The sequence below is a fragment of the Chelon labrosus genome (assembly GCF_963514085.1).
Source record: "Chelon labrosus genome assembly, chromosome: 12".
Classification (NCBI taxonomy): domain Eukaryota; kingdom Metazoa; phylum Chordata; class Actinopteri; order Mugiliformes; family Mugilidae; genus Chelon; species Chelon labrosus.
This window is the reverse complement of record NC_140345.1, coordinates 8,770,128-8,793,806: the sequence shown is the minus strand read 5'-3', so window position 1 is coordinate 8,793,806 and position 23,679 is coordinate 8,770,128. Positions and strand designations below refer to the sequence as shown.

The 23,679-nt window shown below is 39.4% G+C and overlaps 2 protein-coding genes across 2 annotated transcripts; both read right to left on the bottom strand.

The window, feature by feature from the left end:
- On the bottom strand, window positions 1-9,262 carry tapbpl (TAP binding protein like). Its single transcript, XM_084556346.1, has 8 exons — window positions 8,791-9,262; window positions 7,996-8,208; window positions 7,644-7,913; window positions 7,324-7,524; window positions 6,212-6,379; window positions 6,024-6,124; window positions 4,030-4,255; window positions 1-3,200 (listed from the first exon to the last, which is right to left on the bottom strand). The coding sequence occupies exons 1-8, from the start codon at window positions 8,837-8,839 to the stop codon at window positions 3,136-3,138; spliced, it is 1,293 nt and encodes a 430-aa protein (XP_084412472.1). The 5' UTR covers window positions 8,840-9,262; the 3' UTR covers window positions 1-3,135.
- Window positions 9,263-10,814: 1,552 nt separating this feature from the next.
- LOC311497415 (complement C1r subcomponent-like) lies at window positions 10,815-20,379 on the bottom strand (the record flags this gene model as incomplete). Its single annotated transcript, XM_084557715.1, is given in 14 exon segments — window positions 10,815-11,386; window positions 11,573-11,784; window positions 11,869-12,071; window positions 12,190-12,264; window positions 13,240-13,374; window positions 13,490-13,568; window positions 13,699-13,817; window positions 13,964-14,111; window positions 14,220-14,425; window positions 14,542-14,682; window positions 14,777-14,960; window positions 19,703-19,916; window positions 20,280-20,349; window positions 20,352-20,379. Coding segments are annotated over 14 exon segments (2,181 nt in total). The 3' UTR covers window positions 10,815-11,019.
- Window positions 20,380-23,679: the final 3,300 nt, after the last annotated feature.

Genomic DNA, 23,679 nt, shown 5'->3' with positions numbered 1-23,679 from the left:
TTATAGGTGTCTCTGTTCTCTTTGTCCCCCCTTTCCCTCCCTCCCTCATGCTTTCTCCCCACATATTTTTATTTTTTTCGTGAAGTCTCCCACACTCTCTCCTTTCTCTGCACCTCATGTATTATTGAAGGATGCAGCAGATGAAGAAAGAGAGGGGAAGAGGGAGAGAGAAAATCCTTGTGACATGTGAACACATGGGGGTTAACCACCAAACATAGCTATATAGGGGGAAATGTACAGATGATGTAGGTGTGCAGGGACATTAAACAAGAGTTGCAGTCGTTCTACCCCAGATACACCAAAGCTCGTTCATATTACCTTTTCTGAGAGTCCTACATTTGTAAATTGTTACTGACATACCTACATAATACACTCCTTCTGTCACTACTGCTTCCATCATTGCTACTTACTAACACACGGTCATGTTAGATTAAGAGTATGGTCATTTTTGTTGTGTGTAATTGTGATCCAAAGCCTTGTAGCTAGTAGCTTTTTCCAAGTTTACCTGATAGGCTTTTATTAGTATTTTTTCCCTTTCCTGTCCAACTTTCTCTCACTTAGTCTCTTATTTCTGCTACGCTCAGTGATGACGAGAAGAGAAAAATGCAAGAAAGGGAAAGAGACTGTGTGAGAGTTTAGGAAAGGAGGAAGTGATTCAGGGAAAGATTGTAGGAGTATTTCAACATATATTTTCCTGCATAAGTAGGTGAAATTTAATTCTGAACCTGATAAGCAACTACTGATGAATCGTCTTATTACTATACAATACATTTGGGTTTTTGTACCACAGGGGGGTGGCACAGTGGTGATATTATGCGCAATGGCATTAAAATATGCCCAGCGGGAAAGACACACAAGCAGCCAGTAACAGACAATCTACTGTATACATGAACTGACTCCTATGACACAGAGGAAATTCTCTTAGCTCTGATTTGGACAGAGTCACAGCCATAGACAGATGAATGTGTAGCATCACATTTTAAAGACTTGTTTTGAGAGTTGCGCTGTCAAAGTGTTTAATTGTTGTTTGAGTTTACCAGATTTTCAGAGAACAGAAAAAAAAAAAAAAAAACATGAGAGAAGACAGGATGTGGAAACCCTGAGCCACCTGGCCGCCCCGTTCCCCGCTGACTCACATTTAAAACAGACTCATGTGTCACCTGCAGTATGTTAACGGCCAGTATGAGGTGTTTGTTTCTAACCTGCATGGCAAACGGTGTTCATAGTTTTGCCTATTTGTGTGATCTGTGTATCTGCCATTTCTGAATCTTACTGCCGATTGTACATTTTCTTTTGTTAGTGGTTTAAAGGACCTGTGTATAATGTCTTTCTGATCTGATAATAACTGCTTATGCAATGCAACAGTGCTCAAGAGTTTGCCAAATTTGTTGAAACCACTCGTTTTGAGAGAAAAATAACATTCAGAGACTGCAAACAACTGCTACTATAGTGAACTGTTAAAACATACGTAATATTGTATGACTAGAACCATAGTACACAATTCTTTCAGGTCTTTGGGGGCTGTTGGAATTGCCTTGGGTTCATTTTACTTTCTCTGGACTGATTTTGCGAGTTGGAAAAAAATTTAAAAATATGAACAACCTTATGTGCAAAGTGCTTTTATGCATTATTGTAGCGGTTAGCCCAAATTATCTGATGCTATTGTAAAAACGATATTATTAGGTAATTACCACACAAGATGTTTTGTGATTTACAACCTGAAATAGTAAAAGATGCAAATTGATTTGCGCAAACAGATGCATGTTTACCACTTTTGCTGATGCCAATAAAGAAATAATGAAGTGAAGTATATACCGACTTATCATTCTTTCAATAGACTGGACCTATTGAGATGTTTGAAAGGGTTTTTCCACCATCTGCTCCACGTGATGCCAGTCTGCTCACAACATTATACAGATTGTGACTGTCACAGATATCTTGTGCCGACAACTTTTCAAGAAAATTTTGATAATGCCAAATTCCTTAAAGAACGTTGCAGAGTAACAAATCCTTCATTGCAAAGGGTAAAATCCAAAAAAGAGAAGCTGCATTAATATTACACAAACATAGTGGGACAACATGTTACATCACAACAGAACAACAACAACAAAACAACAAAAAGGAACCATGCATACTTAAAAGGAACGTTCATCCCAGAATCTAACCTAGATGTTTGTCCTCTGGGCCTGGAGTGCTGTTTGTCCAGCGTGTTTTGATGTGGGCTTCTGAGTTTTGAAGACATCGCTCTTTTATATCAAATATAATGACGCAAAGTTTCAGGAAAGAGACAGACAGAGAGCTGAATAGTTTCAACATATTTGAGAGAAAACTAGATGGACTGACAGCTTTACAGGTCAGAGGAAAGCATGAATATTTGATTTTTGGATGAACCGTCCTTTAAACATCCTGACTTTCCATTAGTTTCCAGTTTCATTAAGTAAAAGAGACTGAGTCACATCATCTACACAAAATATTACACACATGCTCCCTAAATTGAGCCTGACATATTTGATGCCTCTGGAAACTTTCAGAACTTCACAAGAATTGCTTTACACAAAAATACCAGTTTCTATTGTTATTTCTTTAATATAGGACTATGCATTTTAGGTCTATTTGATATAGGTGCTTTTTTGTGTTTTTTGTAGGATTTTTAATATTTTAGAGGCTTAAATGATGAGTTAACAGTTGATTAAGTCGCACATAAACTGAATAATTTAAGATTTTTGAGTGAAGTCAGATAAAAGAGGCCATGTGTATATTATTCAAATTGCAACTGACTGTATGTTTCCCATGCTGACTTATTCATAGGAGTTAATATGTGAGTGTCAGGTACCAATAATGAAACTACAACTTCTGGCTGACATTTACAGTTTGGATTGTAATAGATGAGTTTTATACCCAGAATTTAGCTCCAAACTTGCATAGTGCAACATTACACATAAACGAGAAAAATAACCAAAACCAGACGCATAAATTACACAGCTAGATCCTAAAGTACATCTACAGAGCATTTCCCAAGCAAGAGAAAAGTTAAAATAACCAGTGACGTAATCAAAAATAACTTAAAAAATTAAAATGACACAGAGGAAACATTCTGGGCTCAGATTCAAGTCAGGATGATCTAAGACTAAACTATTACATGACCTGGTAGAAGAAAAGTACAGTGATGACCAGGAAACCCAGGATCCACCAGTAGGACTCTGTGGAGTGACAAGGACAGTTAATAATAATTAATTTGCATTTGTAGAGACTGCATGCAAACACGCACAAGACACAATATGCAATCCTCAGTATAGTCCTATTCGTCAAATCACAAATTTCCATTTGTGTCGCACCAGAGGTGTTTATTGTATAAAATTCCACCTTTTAAAAATGAAATGCTCATTTGCATCACGGGACTAGTTTTACCTGGGGACGTCATGTGATTCAGAAACAATCCCCCTACATCTGTGTTTCATGTGGCGCATTCGCACGAGACAAGCAAACTCTGTGTTTTACTCAAATTTACTATCCGTAGTTATGACTCTTCTACTTTCCGCTTCATTCCAGTGCATGTGAAGAGGACAGAGGACATTTTACACTTTTTGACAGCTTTAGTTACTTTGCAAATTCTAGTGGATAATAAAAAATATATTATTATTTATATAAAAATAAAACATGATGTGATTTCTCTGTGTTACGAGAAAGTTCCCCAGGTAAAACCCGTGATGCAAATGAGCATTTCATTTTTAAAAGGTGGAATTTTATACAATAAACACCTCTGGTGCGACACAAATGGAAATTTGTGATTTCACCCAGGCCTGCGTGTTAGACTTCACAGAGTATTATTAAACTAAATGTGTTTGAGGTGCAAGGTGATGGATTTTTTGAGTTTGAATAGAGTCCTCTGTTTTAAATATTTGAGCTAAGCTAAGATACACAGCTTATTAGTCTTAGTGAAGTCTTTTCTAACTATCAGCAAGAATTCAAATCATTTCCAAAAGGTCCTACTTTTCCTATCAACAACAAACAACAGCCTAACATAAATACCTGTTTCAGGATTTTCTACCACCAGACTGATGTGGAAAGGACCGTCCAGGGCTGGGTGGGACACCCTGCAGATGATTTTGGTTCCTGGGGAGACATTGGGGGGCACAGAGAGGTGAGATGACAGGGTGAACGTCCCGTCACCGTGCTGTCGATGGCTGGATAGGGAGCCCTGATTTTCAAAGAGTTTAGGCTCCGTGTCTGTAGGAGAGAGGGAAAACCACTCCATCTGAAAGACAGAAGAGAGCAGGGAATGAAATCCTGCCAGTGAATCGGCCAGTGAATCATAGCACCTTCATAGCACCTTTCATACAAGTTTAGAAAATCAAAGTGCTTCACAGATGAGAAACTGTTGGATTTGAGACAAATCAATATGAGAAAAAAGAAGCGAGGAAAATAAAATACAACCAAGATGAATAAAACATAAAATTATTTTAAACAAATCTACAACAAAATAAATAAGCAAATATATTTTTAATTTGTTTTGTGATCTTCAGAAAGACAATTTCAATATCTCAGAGCAAAAAAACATAAAGCTGTCTCACCTAAAATTTTACTCCTGCTCTCCGAAAAAATAAATAAATAAATAACTAAAGGCCTTGTGCCAGAGGGCCTGGCTCATCATTTGCTAGCATGTAAGACAAGTAAGTGGGTGCAAGACAATGGAATGCATTAACTTCCAATAGCTGCCTTTTTGGCCACTGATGAGCAGCAGAAACTGTTCTGAGTTGATACAGTCAGCTTGTTAGGGAACAGCTGTTCCTTTCCACATACAAACGAATATGTTACAGAGAAACATTATCCATCAACCACTACTTTCTGTATATTAAATCAACATTCACTCTCTTTTAGCTCAGTTTTTGCTCTCTACCAACTCCTTAACCCTTTATGGGGCAAGGAACTATATATGATAACTTCAGCACACATTTTAAATTGCGTCCCCATGCCTCTCAGTGAGGTTTAGAAGCATGTGGTTTCCCCCAGCCAATGGGCAAAGATCAAGGTCAAATCAGGGTCAAATTTGGTCTGGGAAGTCCACCTCTGCATGATCGCTGAGCATAACTGCTTTACTATGTACCATGAAGAAGTGGCCTAGTGGTGTTTAATGAGATAATGTGTATGTTGACAAGTGCCTGAATCAGCACTTCTGTTCTAATGGTCTAAATACATTGTTTACCACTTAAGGGCAATGGACCCTAAATGGCAAGTTCATTCATTTAGATTTTCTCCATGAAAAATAAAAATTTTGAAAAATTTCACAAAAGTAAATCTCCAAGTATTTCAATGAGTGCCCTATAAAGGGTTAAGAAGCTATCTGGCTTGAATACTAATCCTTGTCCACTAGCTGCTCACTGAACAGTAAAACCTGAGCTAAGACTCACCATAAAGCTCAGTCAAGCTGAGGGGAGCTGTGCACTCAACTGTTCCACGTTACATTGTTTTAACACTGAAATGTGATACAGTTTTTATTATAAAAATACAGACTATAGCCACCTCAAAGTCAAGTAATATCAAAATTAAAACTTACAAACACTAGTATTACTTTAAAATAACTGTAACGTGTTGTGGACTGATTCACTACTCGGGAAGCAGAGCTATTAATCTGATTTGTGGCTTTTTTGGGTAGTCCAGGTAGGACAGTCGTCTAGCCAGTAGGAAATAAAAGTGTGCATTTGTTCTTGAAGAGAAAAACTGCTGTAGCTATTTCTGTGTATATGAAGAATGTTCCCATACCAGCTCAGCATAAACCCTGGACAGTTATCAATGGTTTTCCTAGATGTAAAAGACTAGAGAAGAAAGGCTGGAGAGTAAATGCATATTCTAATTTAGTCAAAATGTAACCAAATAAATCTCTCATCGGCTACTTAAGCTCTATCTGCTGGTTATTGTTGTTGTCTGTATTCCGTTTCTCTACTGGTGTGATTCTCTAACAAGCTAAAGTGCAAGTACATCAGGACTATCATTAAAAAGATAACATGGAAGACAGTGATGGTTACCTGAGCATCTAGAGGGTAGTATTTACTGCAGTGACAGCTTAATGTTTGGGGTGACTTCTTCGAAACCAGCTTCTCCTGCGACAGTGAAACATCCGGTGGCTCTGGAAACAAGAGACACATATGGAGAATCATCAGGATAGAGGAAGGCATGCTTAAGAACTGACGAATTAGAACAGGGTGAAACTTACGAATGATACGGAGCTGAACGACCTGCTGTGCGTGGAACGGACCGATATTGACTGTACAGATGTAGGTCCCCTCGTCCACAACTTTCAGCTTAGTCAGTGCCAGTGAGGCGTTACCCTCGCCAACAGCCTGGGCAGCATCCAAGCTTGAGCCCATCCTGTCACCATGCACTGAAGGAAGATAATAAGAGAATACATGTCGGTATATGTAATACATAGAATATTTCTCATAATATGCTTGTAACTTGCAGTTTGATCGATATCTAACATCGAACATCTTAAACTACACACATTTGAATCTCTGGATACATTAACTTATCATCATAGCTGCATGATAAGTTAAGTAGAGTTAAAAGTTTATGTTCGTATAATGTCAAGTGCAATGGGGCCATAAACACTTAAAAAGGCTCCTCTTTTGACTGAAAGCAAAATTACTTTCAAATTGTTATGCTAAATGTGAATGGAATCTAATGTTTAATAATGTTTTGTTTGGGTTCAATTTCCACACACTGGTGGACGCCTTAGCAATAACGAAATGTAGACATAGATCCGCTTTGCTGCTCTTATTTCTTTGAAAATGACAAAATATTCCACCCAGCGCTTTACAACAGTAAGAATGAAAGTATCAACATCAGTGTGAGAGTGTGTGAGAGAGTCAGTAAAGAACAGAGCTTCAATGTCTGTTTTCATGTTTATGTTGAAGCTACAGGTTCAGCAGCAGATCTCTCAAATTAAAGCCAATCAGCGAGATCAGACTGTTTTAATTGACTGTGCCACTGAGCTACACCGATCAGCCATAACATTATGACCTAATATTGTGTAGGTCTCCCTTGTGCCTCCAAAATAGTTGTGACTCATCAGAGAATGAACATGGGCCTTCTGAGGGTGTCCTGTAGTGTCTGTCTACAGAATGTTGTTAGTGGAGGCCTTTGGGTCCTATGGGCTGAGGGGAGGGCCCTGTGTGGATCATTACTGATTCTTGATCAATGCCATAGAAGTGAACTTGCACTAATGAGCCATCCTCGACATCTGTCACTCTCAAAAGCCACTAGAAGTGATCCTCAGTGTCTGGGTCCCCTTTAAATCCATGACTACACTCCACCTATAGCACTCACCAACTGTTCTCTCCTCTGTATCATCAAGCTTTGTCTTCATTTCAAGCACTTTCCGGCCTTTCCCCCTGTGCTGCAGTCGCCATTCAATGCCCATTTCTTGCGCTAATGGTATATCCTGCTGCTTGAAGCCACAATTGAGGAGAACATCACCTCTCAGAGGGGCAGATACTGATTTTATGGGTGTAAACACCAGGAATATCACTGAGACACAAAGAAAAGACAACAGAGAAAGAAGAATGTTATGTAAAAAACTGAAAAAACAACAAATAAAAAAATAAACCCATAAATTATTCCTGTAAAACTGGATATCTTGATTTCACCTTCAAGAGGTAGAGTCCCTGACTGGCTAAGAGGCAAACCCAGTTTGCTTTGGATGAGGGTCGAATGGTCCTTCTCCACCTTCAAAGTCTGCAGAATCAATGCAGTGCTGAACTCCACTCCGTCCACACCAAGGGTCACCATAAAATAGGCTGGATCTAAACTTTCTTGGAATCCCCGAGGAGAGTACCGACTTATTTCACACATAACCTCCTGATCATTGCAGTCTGCATGGAGCAACACGTCTGCATTGGGAATCTCAGGTGATGACACTGAAACAGAGGAATGAGATGAGTTTAGCGCATGTTGTGGTTCCATCACAGTAACATTATGAGTGGAGCAGGGAAAGAAAACCTTTGGTCTCGAACAGGATGAGGTCTGGATCAGGGACTGATGGCGGAACAAACGGAGTGAGTGTTTCAAGCGATTCGTCAGGGCCCACTGCAACATCTTTTAAGACAAGAGTGGCTGGAGTGCGGGTGAAGAGAGCACCACCTCCCATTCCACCAAGACCAGATCCTTCCTCCACCAGAGAGCAGGAAAGTACGACATCTGCAAACCCATCAGCTGAGGAGCAAGAGACAAAATAAAACGTTATTATCATCTTAAATACATAAATGTGAACTTATAAGGCCACAAAATCTTAACACTATACGTTTTATAGCCATTTGTGCAAACTGCCACCAGTGAGAGATCTTACTTTGTAATACATTCTAAGTGTTGTAGCAATGAAATTTGGTACTAATTTACAGAGAATAGAGAGAAAGTTGATATACAGTGGTTTAGTCAGGTGTACAAATTGCAGACTTATATAACTCCTTTGTTAGTCTGCTCCATTTACTGTAATGCCGTATGAATATTCATTGATTTGTAGACAGAACTATTCTAGGCTAAACTAAACTAGATTATGATTTATTACAATAAAAGTGCACAAAATGAATATTGTTTATTTCTGTTTTATCTGTAGTTAGTATCGATTATATAGCCTGGTTACTTCCAGGATATATTAGGCTGAGGTAATGCACAGAACCCGTAAAATAATGTGTCCCAACTTAAACAACGTGCAATAATCTTTCTGAACTGAACACCTTTAGGAGAAGATGCCAGTCTCTGGATCACTTTTACTGGCGTATTGATCAATGTTCTTACCGCAAACGCACTTCATGAAGTATCCGAGTAAAATTACTTTAATAATCATAGTGGAGCAGAAGTTTTTAGTTAAATTAATACGTAGAGGACAGCAATTAATATGAAATAACTGCTAAGAAAGCACCACGACACTTTCACTTTTGATTTCAGCAGCTACCAACACATCATTGTGTCGGTGTCTTGTTTAAAGTCTAGAATATATTTAACACCCTTTCCTCGCCCCATCGATTACGTTCAGTCTTTTACAGTTTTACGACGTTAAATCTAATATATTCTAAAACTAAACTCCTAAAGTGCAGGATCTGTGTCGTAGTCTCTCAGTCTGGAGCATGCGCAGTAGCGGAGGAGCGAAAATGAAAGCGAACGATCAGGATCGTCCAATGGCAGAGGAGCAGGAAGCGGGTCACTGGTCACTATTTAAATAAATACACTGCTCAAAATTAAAGGAACACTTTTTAATCAGAGTATAGCATCAAGTCAGTTAAACTTATGGAATATTAATTTGGTCAGTTAAGTAGCAGAATGGGTTGATAATCAGTTTCAGCTACGTCTGTGTTAATGATATTAACAACAGGTACACTAGAGGGGCAACAATGTGATGACCCCCAAAACAGGAATGGTTTTACAGGTGGAGGCCACTGGCATGTTTTTTCTCCTGATGTTTTCTGATTGTTTTTCACTAGTTTTGCACTTGGCTAGGGTCATTGTCGCTACTGCTAGCATGAGGGGATACCTGGACAATACAGAGGTTGCACAGGCAGTCCAACTTCTCCAGGACGGCACATCAATACGTGTCATTGCCAGAGGGTTTGCTGTGTCCCCCAACACAGTCTCAAAAGCATGGAGGAAATTCCAGGAGACAGACAGTTATTCCAGCAGGCCACAGGTGTGAATGTCTCTGACCAAATCAGAAACAGACTTCATGAGGGTGGCCTGAGGGCCGCACGTCCTCTGGGCCCTTGGCTCAATATCTGGCACTGTGGAGCTCGATTGGTATTTCCCATTGAACACCAGAATTGGCATGTCCTCCACTGGCACCCTGTGCTTTTTCACAGACGGGAGCAGGTTTACCCTGAGGACAAGTGTCTGGAGGAGCCATGGAGAACATTATGGTGCCTGTAACATCGTTACATCATGACCGGTTTAGCGCTTAGTCAATGATGGTCTGGGGAGGCATATCCATGTAGGGACACACAGACCTCTACAGGCTAGACAACAGCACCCTGACTGCCATTAGGCATCGGGATGAAATCCTTACATCCACTGTCAGACTCTACGCTGGTGCAGGGGGTCTTGGGTTCCACCTGGTGCACAATCATACCTGGGATCATGTGACAAGAGTATGCAGGCAGTTCGTGGAGGATAAATGAATTGATACCGATACATACATTCATACAAATGACTGGCCCTCACGCTCACCTGATCCAATAGAACACCTCTGGGACATCATGTGTCAATCCATTGCAGAGGTTGCAATGGTATCATAATTGTTGCTGGCAAAAAAAAAGGACTGTCATTGGTTACAATTCAAGATTACATTTCATCTAAATTAAAGTTATATTAGATGGATAAAGAAATATTAAACTTAAATTCTGGTTTAGGACTTAAGTAAACACAGATCTTATTTTGATTTAGAGCTCTGACCATAAGCTCAGTAGCCTACAGATTTTAATGTCTAGATGTGTTAGAGACAGCTGGATCCAGTAGTCTTTGGTGTCCTAGACGTCCCATTGCCTGAAGTGGTTGGGATTGTAAGGCCGAGGATTGTGGGGGGACTGGACCTCCCCATGAATTACAAACTGAGTGTTTGTAATTCATGGGGAGCACTTAGTCACTGAAAGACACCGTATAATATTTCTTTTTTTTTTTTTTTTTTGTATGGTAATTCTGTATAGAGAAATAATTTGCTTTGTCAAGGTGCGCAATGTTGGAATGTAATGGGAGACTCATAAAGACACATCACCATTGAATCACTTTATTTTAACAACCAAGAAAAAAGGTTTTGCGGTGATGCAAAGTGGATACAATGACTTTCTGTCAATTTGATATTCATTTAATCATTCTTAAAAGTTTTGAAATTAAGTTTATTTTCTGTGACACAACATCCATTAAGAAATCGGGCAAGGGTGACAAGACTACTTAAAGCAAAATTAGCTATGTATTAGCAACAGAATTTTATTTTACTTGGGTTTTATCAGCATCTTCACATGTACATAATTACTGTAAATTTTAGTTCTCCTGCATGGTCTTGTCGATCCAGTCCAGGTAGTTACTGACTTTGGTATAGATGCCGTATGTTTTACTCAGCCCACAGTCGACACCCCAGCTGACAATCCCAGCAACCCAGAATCGTCCGTTTTCATTAAAGGTGAAGGGGCCCCCACTGTCACCCTGGCAAGAGTCCTTTCCACCGTCAGGGATTCCAGCACAGAACATGTTACTTGTCAGATCTGGCAATCTGGCCCTTGTTGCCCTCGCCAAATTGATTGAATCTCTGCATGTCTCCTGGTCAACCACCGGGAGGTGCAAATACTGCAGCTTATTCGTCCACATGGTTGCGCTACCGCTTTTTGTGACACCGTACCCTGATACCATCCTAAAAAAGACACAGTTGCAGATACAGATGCATAAGACACAGTTATGGTGAATTTGATTATTATTATTAGTTTTATTTTTTTTTAAAGGAGCAGTCTCCTCTGTGGATTAATGGGTAAGGTTAACAAGTTGGCTCAGTAACAAACAAAAGAAAAAAGAGAAGATGAAGAGCAAGATTTTTCTTTACCCCTGCATGCCAGTGATATATGTGGCCCCCTTTGCTGGCAAACACACTGGCATCACAGATGAGTTGAATGTGATCGGGTCTTGTAGTTTGATCAAGGCAATGTCGTTGTTGTAGTCTGCACTATGGGGGTTGTTATAATCAGGATGAACATGGACTGAGGAAACTCTCAAAGGAGAGTTTAGCTTTGTAACATCGGTAAGCCCCACATGAACCTGCAATCCAACAACACAAGAGAGAATAAATGCAAAAACCTCAAGGCGAAGGCATGCAGAAAACAGCTACAGTTCACTACTTACCTGTACATGTTCGTTTTGTTGAAGTTCTCCTTTTGGTTTTACCACATGAGCTGCCGTCATAATCCAGCGATCTGCAATTACAATACCTCCCCCTCTCCCACCTGCATTCACTAGAACTTGCCATGGGATAGTATCTTCTGGAGCGTCATTGCCTCCAATGATCCTCTGATAGGCAGAGATGTGTTTTGTTGGCCGCCCACAAACTGGATGACATAAAGATATATCAACTGTCACATGCACAGACTTAGTGTTGAATGAAAAAAAAACAAAAAAAACATCTGATTTAGATTTGGGTAGGATTTGCTTGATGAAATGTAATACCTGGTATGCATGTTGGACTGACAATAACATCATTGATGGATCTCCAATTTCTGTCAGCTTCACAGACGAAGCTAACTGAAGAAATACAACAGAAAAATATATTTAGTTTAACAGAGAGCCCTTGCCACATTGTGGTGATTTAACATTTCGCTCATGTATAGTATATCACACCCACAGTGGCAACACAGTTGGGTTGACTACAAGTACCAGAGAGCACGTATCTAATCAAACTACTATCAACTGTCGGTTGGAACAATATTATGTAGTATTTCAGTCTGGTAATGATAATGCAACACTGTCCAAAATAAATGCAACTCACATAAACCTCAAAGAGTCTAAAATAGAAATCACTGTAGGCAATAGAGGTAGGTCCAAAGGAAGAATATTCACAAGATCAAGCCAAGTGAAGAACACTTTCCAGAACAAATGCAGAGGGTTCAAGACAAGGTCCAGATATTCATAAACCTCAAGAATAGAAAGGCCATTTTCAAAAAAAAAAAAGAAAGACTGTGTGTATAAAACTGTGTGTTGCACAGTTGATTAGATAGTGCTTCACAGTACAGATGGAGAAACACATAAAACATACTGTGAAAGCAACTCAGGAGCCTTTGAAGGTAAAGCATTGGAATATTTTCTAGAGGCTGAGACAGTCACCTGATCCTAGCCCACTCTTGTGTGGTTTTCACTTGCTGAAGACAAAAGTGAAGGCAGAAAACCCCACAAACTGTCAACTGAAGTCAACTGCAGGAAGCAACACATAAGAGGAAACCCATTCCATGGGTTCAAGTCTACAGTCGTTCACTGCCTGTGATAAAATGAAGATTATATTTTTAATTACTTCAGTTTATCCAATTGTATTTGACCCCCAAAGAATAAGGAACTGTGGATTCCCTACACCTGTCCTCCAGTTTGGATGTGAATACCATCAATGTGCACACATATAGTATATAACTTTAGCTTTAGTATGTGTTAATAAACAGTTTAAATAACAAAAAATGTATTAGAGTCCAGACATGAACCTGATCATATATCTGTGTCTATATGTCTTACCATTTGCGCCACCAAGGAGAGAATAAAATGGTTCATTACAGCGATACTGAACAACAGAACGATACTGATTCTGAAATCCAGACAGGAAGGTCACCCCTCCATTCAGCAAAGGTTCAGGTTCTCCACAATCAATTACTGCAGAAGAACAAAACAGTGACATATCAATATTTCTCAGTGAAACGGCAAAAAGGATCAGAAAGACTTAATTTGTTTGCAGTGGTTGTTTTGTCTTAGCTCAAAGGTTACATACTGTGGCATTCAGGTAGAGGGAGGTGCCACTGTCCATTGCTTTGGCACATGGCAGAGAAACTCTCAATCTCCTGACCCTCCTAACACACACAAAAAAGAAGAGCATAAATAACATTTAACCCAGTTTTACATTACACACAATGACCAATAAAGAAGTGCCCTCTGTTGATGTTACGTTTTGCTCAAAAAAATAAAAAAGTTTAATCTAACCATCATCAGCTTGTATCCTTGGTCACAGCGTATGGAGATGTAGTCTCTGTACAAATATTCCTCCAATTTAGGAGTGACCCTGCCTTTAGTCACATCACCAGGAAGTGGACACTTCATTCCTTGAAACAAAAAAAACGTGGACCAATATGTATCTACTTTGTGACCAACTTTGTGTTTCAGTTGAAAAATATTTTTCACTGAGTGTCAAACTGTCTTGACAGTGGCACCAGTTTACTTCAGTTCTTTTCTCTCCTCCCTCTCTTACTCTGTGTGCTGTAGTCCAGGCTCCATCCCTTGCTCAGTCCTTCATCATCAAGGTGGTAGTCCAGCTTGACGATGTTTGAGTTTGTGGCTATGAGTCCAGGGCTCTTTCCACCACACAGCTTTATGGGCTCTCTGTCAGGGATGGTCACCTTTTTATAAAGGAGTACATAAACACAGTTTGTGTATCTTGTGATATATACATTCATTTTCCCATCTTTTCAATAAAAACAAGTGAAATGGAAGCTGCTTGTCATTACCTGCAACCAGTGATAGAGACAGTTTGGACCGTCCTGAGTGTCTACACTCTCAATGTGGAAGTTGTCAGTGAAGTTAAGAGAAACAGTCAAGCCAGATTCCACAGAAATAATGTACTGACAGGACACAGCATGAGGTGGGGCATTTGGGTAACCTGGACTGAACAGACGTCCCTCTGGCTCATCAAATATACTACCTCCACAGGATACTGGGCATGGTGAGAAGGGGAAAAAAAGAATAAAGAAAAGATTTACCTTCTAATGAAGATTCACATCTACAACCCCAACCTCCTTGTGCAGAGCAGTGGAATGACACATGACTCACAAACACAGGTGCGCTGGTCTGAGCGAAGTTCGTAGCCATGGTGGCAGGAGCAGAGATATGAGCCAAGGGTGTTGAGGCAGATCTGAGAGCAGAGTGGACCTGAGCCATCTTCGGGTTCTGGTGCAGAACATTCATCTGTGTCTAATGATGAGAAAGTCATTAAATTAGTGGGAGATTGTGCAGCAGTGGAAGAGGTAAGTGAAAGAACAGCTGACAGAGGAAGAGGATGAGCTACCTATTGCCTGGTACTGAGCGGAGAAGCCCACGTTCTGGTGGCGCTCTGGGTTGTTCCCATCGGATTGGAATATGAGGGTGAGTTTGTTGCCAGGAGACAAGATGGGTTGGTTTCCTGGGTGATGTCCATCAGCTGAGTCCTCATCACCACAAAACTTTCCCAGGAGCTTATCATTGTAGAGAACCTAACAGTAACAATGAAAAAGAAAATCATTAGGGGCCCTCCCGGAGGAGGATCTCCCCTCAGCCTACCAACTGGGACTCAGGGTGGCGAAGAATCACCCCAACTTGGGAGTTAAATGTTTTTTCTTTGTTTTTTTCAGTTAGCACACGTTGTCCAGATGTTCAGGTCTGTGCAGTTCTTAGCTGTCTGGAGGCTAAAGAATGTAACATGGGATTGGGTCATTTAAATGCCATATAATACCATAAAACCGGTGTCACTTAATGTAAATGGGATGAATAATCCAGTCAAGAGGAGTAAGGTCCTGGCTAAATTGAAAAAAGAAAAGGCTCAAGTATTATTTTTGCAGGAAACTCACCTGCCTCAACAAGAGCATGAAAAGTTGAAACGCTTTGGCTTTAGGAATACATTTTATAGTAGCTACAGACCCAGCCAGAAGAGGGGAGTGGCTATCCTTATCACAAATGCAGTTCAATTTGAATGTCTTAAAGAAGTCAGGGACAATGAAGGGAGATTTGTATTAATTAAAGGGAAGCTAGAAAACACAAAGGTGACAATGATCAATGTATACGCCCCCCCAGAAAGCACTAAATGTTTTTTCAAAACTCTGTTTGACACTATTGCTATAGAAACTGAAGGTATTTTGATATGTGGAGGGGATTATAATGTGGTCATGAACCATAACCTGGATACAACAAGCCCAAAAAGAAGCAAGAAGCATCTTACCAAGTTTATTAATACATCAGTGAAGGAAATGGGACTAATCGATGTGTGGAGAGAACTCCACCCACTTGAAAGGGACTATACACACTATTCGGTACCCCATTCTGTCTACTCCAGAATTGACTACTTTTTAATTAATACAAGTGAAATTCACAGGGTCACAGAATGTAAAATCGGGGTGGCAGATATATCAGATCACAGTGGGATCAGCTTGACAATACACCTGAATAATAGGAAAATAAATACTGTATGAGGCTAAATGTGGGCATCTTGAACAATCAGGCAAATGTGGAACAGATAGGGGAGAAATAAAAAGGTATATAGATGAGAACGATAACGGGGAAGTAAACCCTGCAATTTTGTGGGACGGTATGAAGGCAGTCATTCGGGGGAAATTAATCGCTTTGACAACATCACAAAAAAAGGCTCGACTAGCTATATATAAACACAAAGTAGAAAAACTGCAAGAACTGGAAAAGAAACATAAGAATTCAGAAAATCAGTCTGTATTACAACAAATAAAGAAGGCAAGGGAAGAGATAAATGAGATACTCAGGACAGATATAGAAAAGAGGGCGAGATTTGTAAAGCAGACGTACTATGAATCAGGCCCAAAAGCAACAAGACTCTTAGCTAGACGACTGTGGAAACAGCAGGCCATTAACACAATTCATAAAATAAGGAACCCTCAAACCAACCAACTATCACACAAACCAGGAAAAATAGAAAGAATATTTGAAGAATACTACAAGAAGCTCTACTCTAAACCATTATCAGCTGATGAAAAAACAATTTCTTGACACACTTGACCTGCCATCTATTGGTGAGACACAGAATGACACTATTAAGTCACAATTCACGGTTAAGGAGCTAGAAGCTGCAATCAGTAGGTTAAAGACTAGCAAATCACCAGGTAGTGATGGGTACCCTTCGGAATGGTATAAGGCCTTTCAGAAGGAGCTAACACCTTTGCTTCTGTCCTGTTTTAACTGGACCCTTAACGAGGGTGGGGGCCCCCCATCGTGGAAGGAAGCGATTATTACCGTTTTACCTAAAGAAGGCAAAGATAAAGAAGACTGCAAAAACTATAGGCCGATCTCACTTTTAAATGTAGACTACAAATTATTTACATCAATTATTTGTAAAAGACTTGAGACCTTCATTCCAGATTTGATTGATGAAGACCAAACCGGTTTTATTAAAGGTTGCCAAACACACGATAATATTAGAAGAACCCTCCATATTCTAGACCACGCCCAAAAAAGTGGTACAAGTACAATTCTGGTTAGTTTAGACGCTGAAAAAGCATTCGATAGTGTTAGTTGGTTATTCTTGTATGAGGTATTAAAGAGATTTGGCTTTAATGAAAAGGTAATCCAATGTATTAAAACTATGTATCAAGAGCCCACAGCTAAAATCCGAGTAAATGGAAGCCTGTCCAATTCGATTCAGTTGGAGAGGGGGACAAGACAAGGTTGTTGTCTGTCTCCCACTCTTTTTGCTTTATATGTCAAGCCTTTAGCACAGGCAGTAAGGCAGAGTGGGGATCTGCAGGGGATCACTGTAGGGGGGATTGAACATATCATTGGCCTTTTCGCAGATGATGTCATTATTTTTCTTGAACAACCAGATATATGTTTCTCACACTTAATGTCTCTTTTGGAAAAGTATACGAATACTATTCAGGGTATAAACTGAATATATCAAAAACACAAATTCTCTCGTTAAACTATTCCTCATCCCGACAAATAAGAGATGCATATAATTTGAAATGGAATTCTAAAACAATGAAGTATTATCTCAGTGTAACTCTGAGTAAAACACTTCCCGACATGTTTGAAAACAATAATAATGAAACTGAAAAAATCATCCAAAAAGATTTCGAAAGGTGGTCTACCCTCCCATTAGACTTCAGTGCTAGAATACGAACAGTCAAAATGAATATTTTACCTAAATTATTATATTTATTTCAAGCTCTTCCAATTAATATCCCCCAAAACAAATTTATAGCCTGGGACAAGATGATTTCTAGATTAATTTGGAATAGTAAAAAACCAAGAATAAAATTTACGACACTTCAACTACCTAAAAGCAAGGGGGGGATGGCTTTACCTAACCTCACAGAATATTTTTATGCAGCTCAACGTAGGTATCTGGCCTGTTGGTGTAGACCTGACTATGAGTCTAAATGGAAAGAAATTGAAAGGGAAGTACAGGGCTTTCAAACCCAGATATTGGTGGGGGATAAACATTTGATAGGTGCTTTGAGACACGCTATGAACCCAATAGTAGCATTTACACTTGAAATATGGAGCACTGTTGTAAGAAAATACAAACTTAAGAGAGATATATGCAATCTGGGGTGGTTTGCCTATGATTCAAAGTTTAAGCCAGGGATGTATGATCCAACATTCAAAGAATGGACACAAAAAGGTGTGACAGCAATATGTACAGTATCAGAAGGTGGTCAATTCCTAAGTTTCCAAGATTTAAAGACAAAGTACAGCCTCGAAAACAAAGACTTTTATAGATACTTGCAGTTGAGAGATTATTTCACAAAAGAGATAAGGTCAAATGAAACTATAAATAAAGTGATTGGAGTTATTATCGATTCATACAAACAGAAGGGGTCTCGGCCCATCTCTGCCTTCTATCGAGCTCTGGGTGAGAGCAGGAAGGAATCAACGCTTTACATAAAAGCAAAATGGGAAGCAGAACTAAAAATCAAAATACAAGAGGAGGAGTGGTACTACATGTGTGAGACACAATGTACATCAACAAATTCATTAATATGGAGGGAGTTCTGCTGGAAAAACCTAACTCGCTACTTTATAACACCAAAGACAAAATCCAGGCAGCTCGCTATACAACAAGACTGCTGGAGATTATGTGGAAGCATTGAAGCAGACCATACACACATCTTCTGGAACTGTATAAAAATGAGGACATACTGGCAAAATGTTAACTCTGTTGAAAAAAATGTTTTGGGATATGAAATCCCAAATACTTCCAGTCCAGTCCAGTGATGTATCTTGGGAATATTAAGAAGGTTGTAATGAGAGAAGATATGTACTTGACTAAAGTATTACTTGCGGCAAGCAAGAAAGCGGTCACAAGAAACTGGCTCAATGTGAACATTCCAAACCAGGAGCAGTGGTTGGAAATTGTCCAGGAAATCTTTGTTATGGAAAAATTGACATACCTGTTGAGACTCAAAGAGAACGTATTTGAAAGAAACTGGGAAAAATGGAACATTTACATGAGACGTGACACCAACTGAACGAACACTAAATGGAACAGTGGACTGAACAGTAGTATCTCCAGACAGTATGTTAGTGTTTTTACTGTTACTTTAATTTGTACCTTGTTTGCTGCATGGTTGTTGTTGTTTTTTTTGCCTGTATACATGTGAAAATTCAATAAAAATTTAAGTGATAAAAAAAAAGAAAAAAAAGAAAATCATTAATGTCCCACATGGAATCTATTGCAACTGAATCACAAACTCAAACCAAAATTACATCCAAAGTCTCCAGGTCTGAATCACCAAGATCCTGTCTGATCTGGGTCCTTGGGCCCTCTCATTATTAAAGCACTACAACAAATATTTTAAATAAACTAACCAAGCTGCATCTTTCTGTCATACAGTATGTTTAAAACATACACATTCGAATCTTTTTAATTCCCATATGTGTCCATATTACAGGTTAGTTGGTTAGTAAGAGGCTGTCGTAACATCAACCTAACAATTGACACTAGCTGAGACCTCCCAGAAAATCTTCTACTGTAGGCCAGAAAGACTCCAGCTTTCATCTACTTCTAGATGATGATGTTCACCTTTACAGAAACAAGATATCTATGTGGTTGATGACGAAAGTGTTCTGATGCAAAGATATATAAGTATAAGTCAATATTCAGTGTTGAATCAGGTGGCAAAAAGTGGCTTCTGAGCTATGAGTAACTTTCAAATTCAAACAATACTGTTCTGCTGTTCAGAGTAATACTGGGTTGAAATATGGCTCTGACTGTAAGTGAGTCGTAGTGGCAGCCTGCAGAAGTTTCGATGTCCAGTTGTGTGAACGTCAGCCGAATCTGGTAACCCTCAGGGACACTGAGGTCCCACTGCTCCTGCAGGTTTGGAGGATAAGGCTGTGGATACTGTGGGGACCGGACCTCCCCATGCATTACTGGCTCTGGGTTGGGCAGCGACCAGCTCTCAGACACTGATACATAGAGAAACCTGGAAAGGTGCATGAAAAGAGTTCGATCTGTTTATCATTCTGTGTTCGTCTGAGCTGCTGGTCCAAAGTTGATGCAAACAGAGAAGAACAAACACAATGACACAACACAACTGTGGAAACAATATAATACTGTAGAGACTTTCTAAGTGGCATATTAAGAGAGGCCATCATTCAGTCAAAAATAAAAATACAGTACTGCTCATCTGGACTATTGTACAGATCATACATATAGTGGAGCTACATAACAAGAAACACCAGTCATTGCAGCCAAATGCTAGAATTTTTGATTCAAGGTAGAAATGTATGCTAAAAACAATTTCAGAGGAGCAGAAAACTTAACTGAAAATGTCAGCTTAACCTACCAGATGATACAAGAGGTCAGTCCCATTTTTGGATAAGACAGATCCATGAGCGAACTGATCCGCTGTATCAGAGCAAATGTCTCACATTCAAGTGAAACATTAATGTCACAAAGTCTGTTGCTTCCAATGTTCAGCAACTCACTACGTTAATGACCAGAATATGCCTTGTTTGTCTTGGCAAAATCAAGTCAACACTTGACTTTGAATTGCAGCGAAACAGGGAAATAATTTCTGAAATAATTCCACTAAAGCAGAGAAATAGGATGATCTTGTAAATTACACACGTCAAATGGTGAGTAAACACATCACATTATTATTTTTAGATTATGTGAGTAAAATGAGTATATGTGGTTTGTTTGGAAATAAGTGCAGCCTATAGTTTGTCTAGGTTACTGTCCCTTGAGACATGAAGGCTCCATGAGGTGCTTACATAAGCACGGCTTTTGTTTTAATTGAGGCTCAAATAGTGAACCAAGCCACACAATTTTCTTACCTTAGTACAGTTCACTGATTAAAATAACACTCTTATAAGAAGATAACACAAAACTACGGAATAAAAGTAGTTTATTTATTCTTTTTCATCAGAGTCCTGTGGACATTTTTCCTCTTCAAGTGGATGTATACAATTTTAGTCAAATAAATCATAGAATTTCAATCTCAATATAGACAATTAACATTTGAAAATAATTTAGGAATAGAAATAACCTGTTTGATTTTGTTTTCAAACTCCCATTTCAACTCCGGGGTCATTCAGGCACAATTTTCATTCTACCACTAGAGGGAGTTATTTACATTTTTATGACGTCCTCAAACACCTAAAGCGAGACAGCCACTGGTAAAACAGCTGTCAACACGTTGAAACAATCTCTTGATTAATTAGTTCTGTGAAAACACTGCGTGTAAATTAAAGTGATTAATGCTTGCTGCATTAATTAATTATGCCCCCAAAGCAGTCTTAAACTGAGAATATTTCTGCTGTGTCCCATCAGCGTTTCTTTGCTTGCTTTTTAATATTTTCCCAGAATTCTGAGGTGTTGCGGGGAAATAAACTGGAAGTATGTTGCCATGGTAGCAGCAAGTTCGCTCTTTGCTCCACAGCTAACTTTTTAGCTTAACCTAAAAAATGTATGTGTTTATTTAGCAATGTGGCAAACTTAGCATTAAAAGTATTCTGAATTGGTTATTAGCACCTCTCGTAGGCACAGCATCTATAAATGTGGAGATAACTGTCACTGGATTGCTTCGATGCTGAAGAAAATTTAAAAACGTTAAGAAACTCAATTCATTTCTGCTGTAATTTGGAGCATCTTTTTCATGTCATTTCGTCAAAAATGCATTTATAGCAATTGACACATGAAACAGCTTACGGTATCCCCATAAACTGTAAGTCACATCCTTTTCATAACTATTTGTATTACGTTTGTGTGTGTCCTGATTTATAAGATTTTAAGGATATTAAGGATACCTTAATGGCCTACATGAGCTGTGTCTCACGTGTTGAGCAGTAGTAACTCAAGTTGCTGTTGTTGTTTAGAGGGTCAAAGTACAATAGATTCCCATAGTTTTATGAACACCAGGCAGTTCATCTCAAATTTTCAAGCAGTGTTTTTGACTCTTATAAATACCATATGAAGAGGTTGCAATGATAAAACCTCTTTCATGACACATGCTACTGAATGCAGCACTACAACAATTATACAAAGGAAAGTAAGAAAGTACAGAACATTACAAAAAAAAAAGACACAAGGCACAATTAACAAACGTAATCTGATTTTAGGCTCTTAATATTAATTAACACCACCAAGTGGTAGTGGAACAATACTTGTTCTCCAAATGCTGCAACCTGAGAAAAATAAATAACTTCAGAACCACGTTTATTAAAGACATTGGATATGAGGTTACAGTCTTAACCATTACATCTCAGAAACTCAGTGACCACTATTACAGGGAGCTACTGGTCGTCCGTGGTTGTCTATAAACATGCATATTACTCATGCATAGGTCTTTAATGTGAAAACACTTTTGTCTGTCTGTACACTGCATTGTAACTTAATATGGTCAGTTTATTTTAATGTGACAGGTACGAATAGGGTTAACACTTTCAGTTGTGATATTAATTGCAATCATTGCTATAAATAGTGCGTGGGTGTCAAAATACTAAAAATGTGATAGACCTGAATGTCGTCTCTTATCACCTGTAGCACAGAAGAGGCAAGTTAAAGACTATGCAGGAGTTTATGTAGGTGTCTCTAAACTCTGATGGTTAAAGAATAAAAACACACAATATCTGCAAGTGATTTGCAAACATTTCCTTTAATAACTTGTTATTGTGATTGAGTTATTAATGTTGGCATATTTGATTACAAGCTGTTTATTTTCATAAGCATTATTATTGTATATGCCTCAATCAGATTTAATTATTGGAGTTAATAGCAAAGTGTTTTCTTAGTCATTCATTCTCTTTCTAAGATTTGTCTTCGATCTCCATTGTCTTCTTAATCCACTCTACATAATTCCCAACCTTGCAATAACCCTTGTTGTGCAGGGGTTTCTGATTGTTTTTCACTTGTTTTGCATTTGGCTAGGGTCATTGTCGCTACTGCTAGCATGAGGGGATACCTGGACAATACAGAGGTTGCACAGGCAGTCCAACTTCTCCAGGATGGCACATCAATACGTGCCATTGCTAGAGGGTTTGCTGTGTCCCCCAACACAGTCTCAAAAGCATGGAGGCAATTCCAGGAGACAGACAGTTATTCCAGCAGGCCACAGGTGTGAATGTCTCTGACCAAATCAGAAACAGACTTCATGAGGGTGGCCTGAGGACCGCACATCCTCTGGGCCCTTGGCTCAATATCTGGCACTGTGGAGCTCGATTGGTATTTCCCATTGAACACCAGAATTGGCATGTCCTCCACTGGCACCCTGTGCTTTTTCACAGATGGGAGCAGGTTTACCCTGAGGACATGTGACAGATGTGAAAGTGTCTGGAGAAGCCATGGAGAACATTATGGTGCCTGTAACATCGTTACATCATGACCGGTTTGGTGGTTGGTCAGTGACGGTCTGGGGGAGGCATATCCATGTAGGGACACACAGACCTCTACAGGCTAGACAACGGCACCCTGACTGCCATTAGGCATCGAGATGAAATCCTTGCACCCATTATGAGACCCTGGTACAGTGGGTCCTGGGTTCCACCTGGTGCACAATCATACCCGGCCTTGTGTGACAAGAGTATGCAGGCAGTTCGTGGAGGATAAATTAATTGATACCGATACATAAATTCATACCAATGACTGGCCCTCACGCTCACCTGATCCAATAGAACACCTCTGGGACATCATGTTTTGGTCCATTGCAAAGGTTGCAATGGTATCATAATTGTTGCTGGCAAAAA

Bases quoted from the DNA above. Each gene is read 5' to 3' on its own strand.
- tapbpl (XM_084556346.1), bottom strand. From the start codon at position 8,839: ATGATTATTAAAGTAATTTTACTCGGATACTTCATGAAGTGCGTTTGC. The intron at 8,209-8,790 runs GTAAGAACATTG...CTTGCTCCTCAG, and splicing joins CTTCATGAAGTGCGTTTGCG to CTGATGGGTTTGCAGATGTC. The intron at 6,380-7,323 runs GTGAGTGCTATA...ATCTTCCTTCAG, and splicing joins TACAGAGGAGAGAACAGTTG to TGCATGGTGACAGGATGGGC.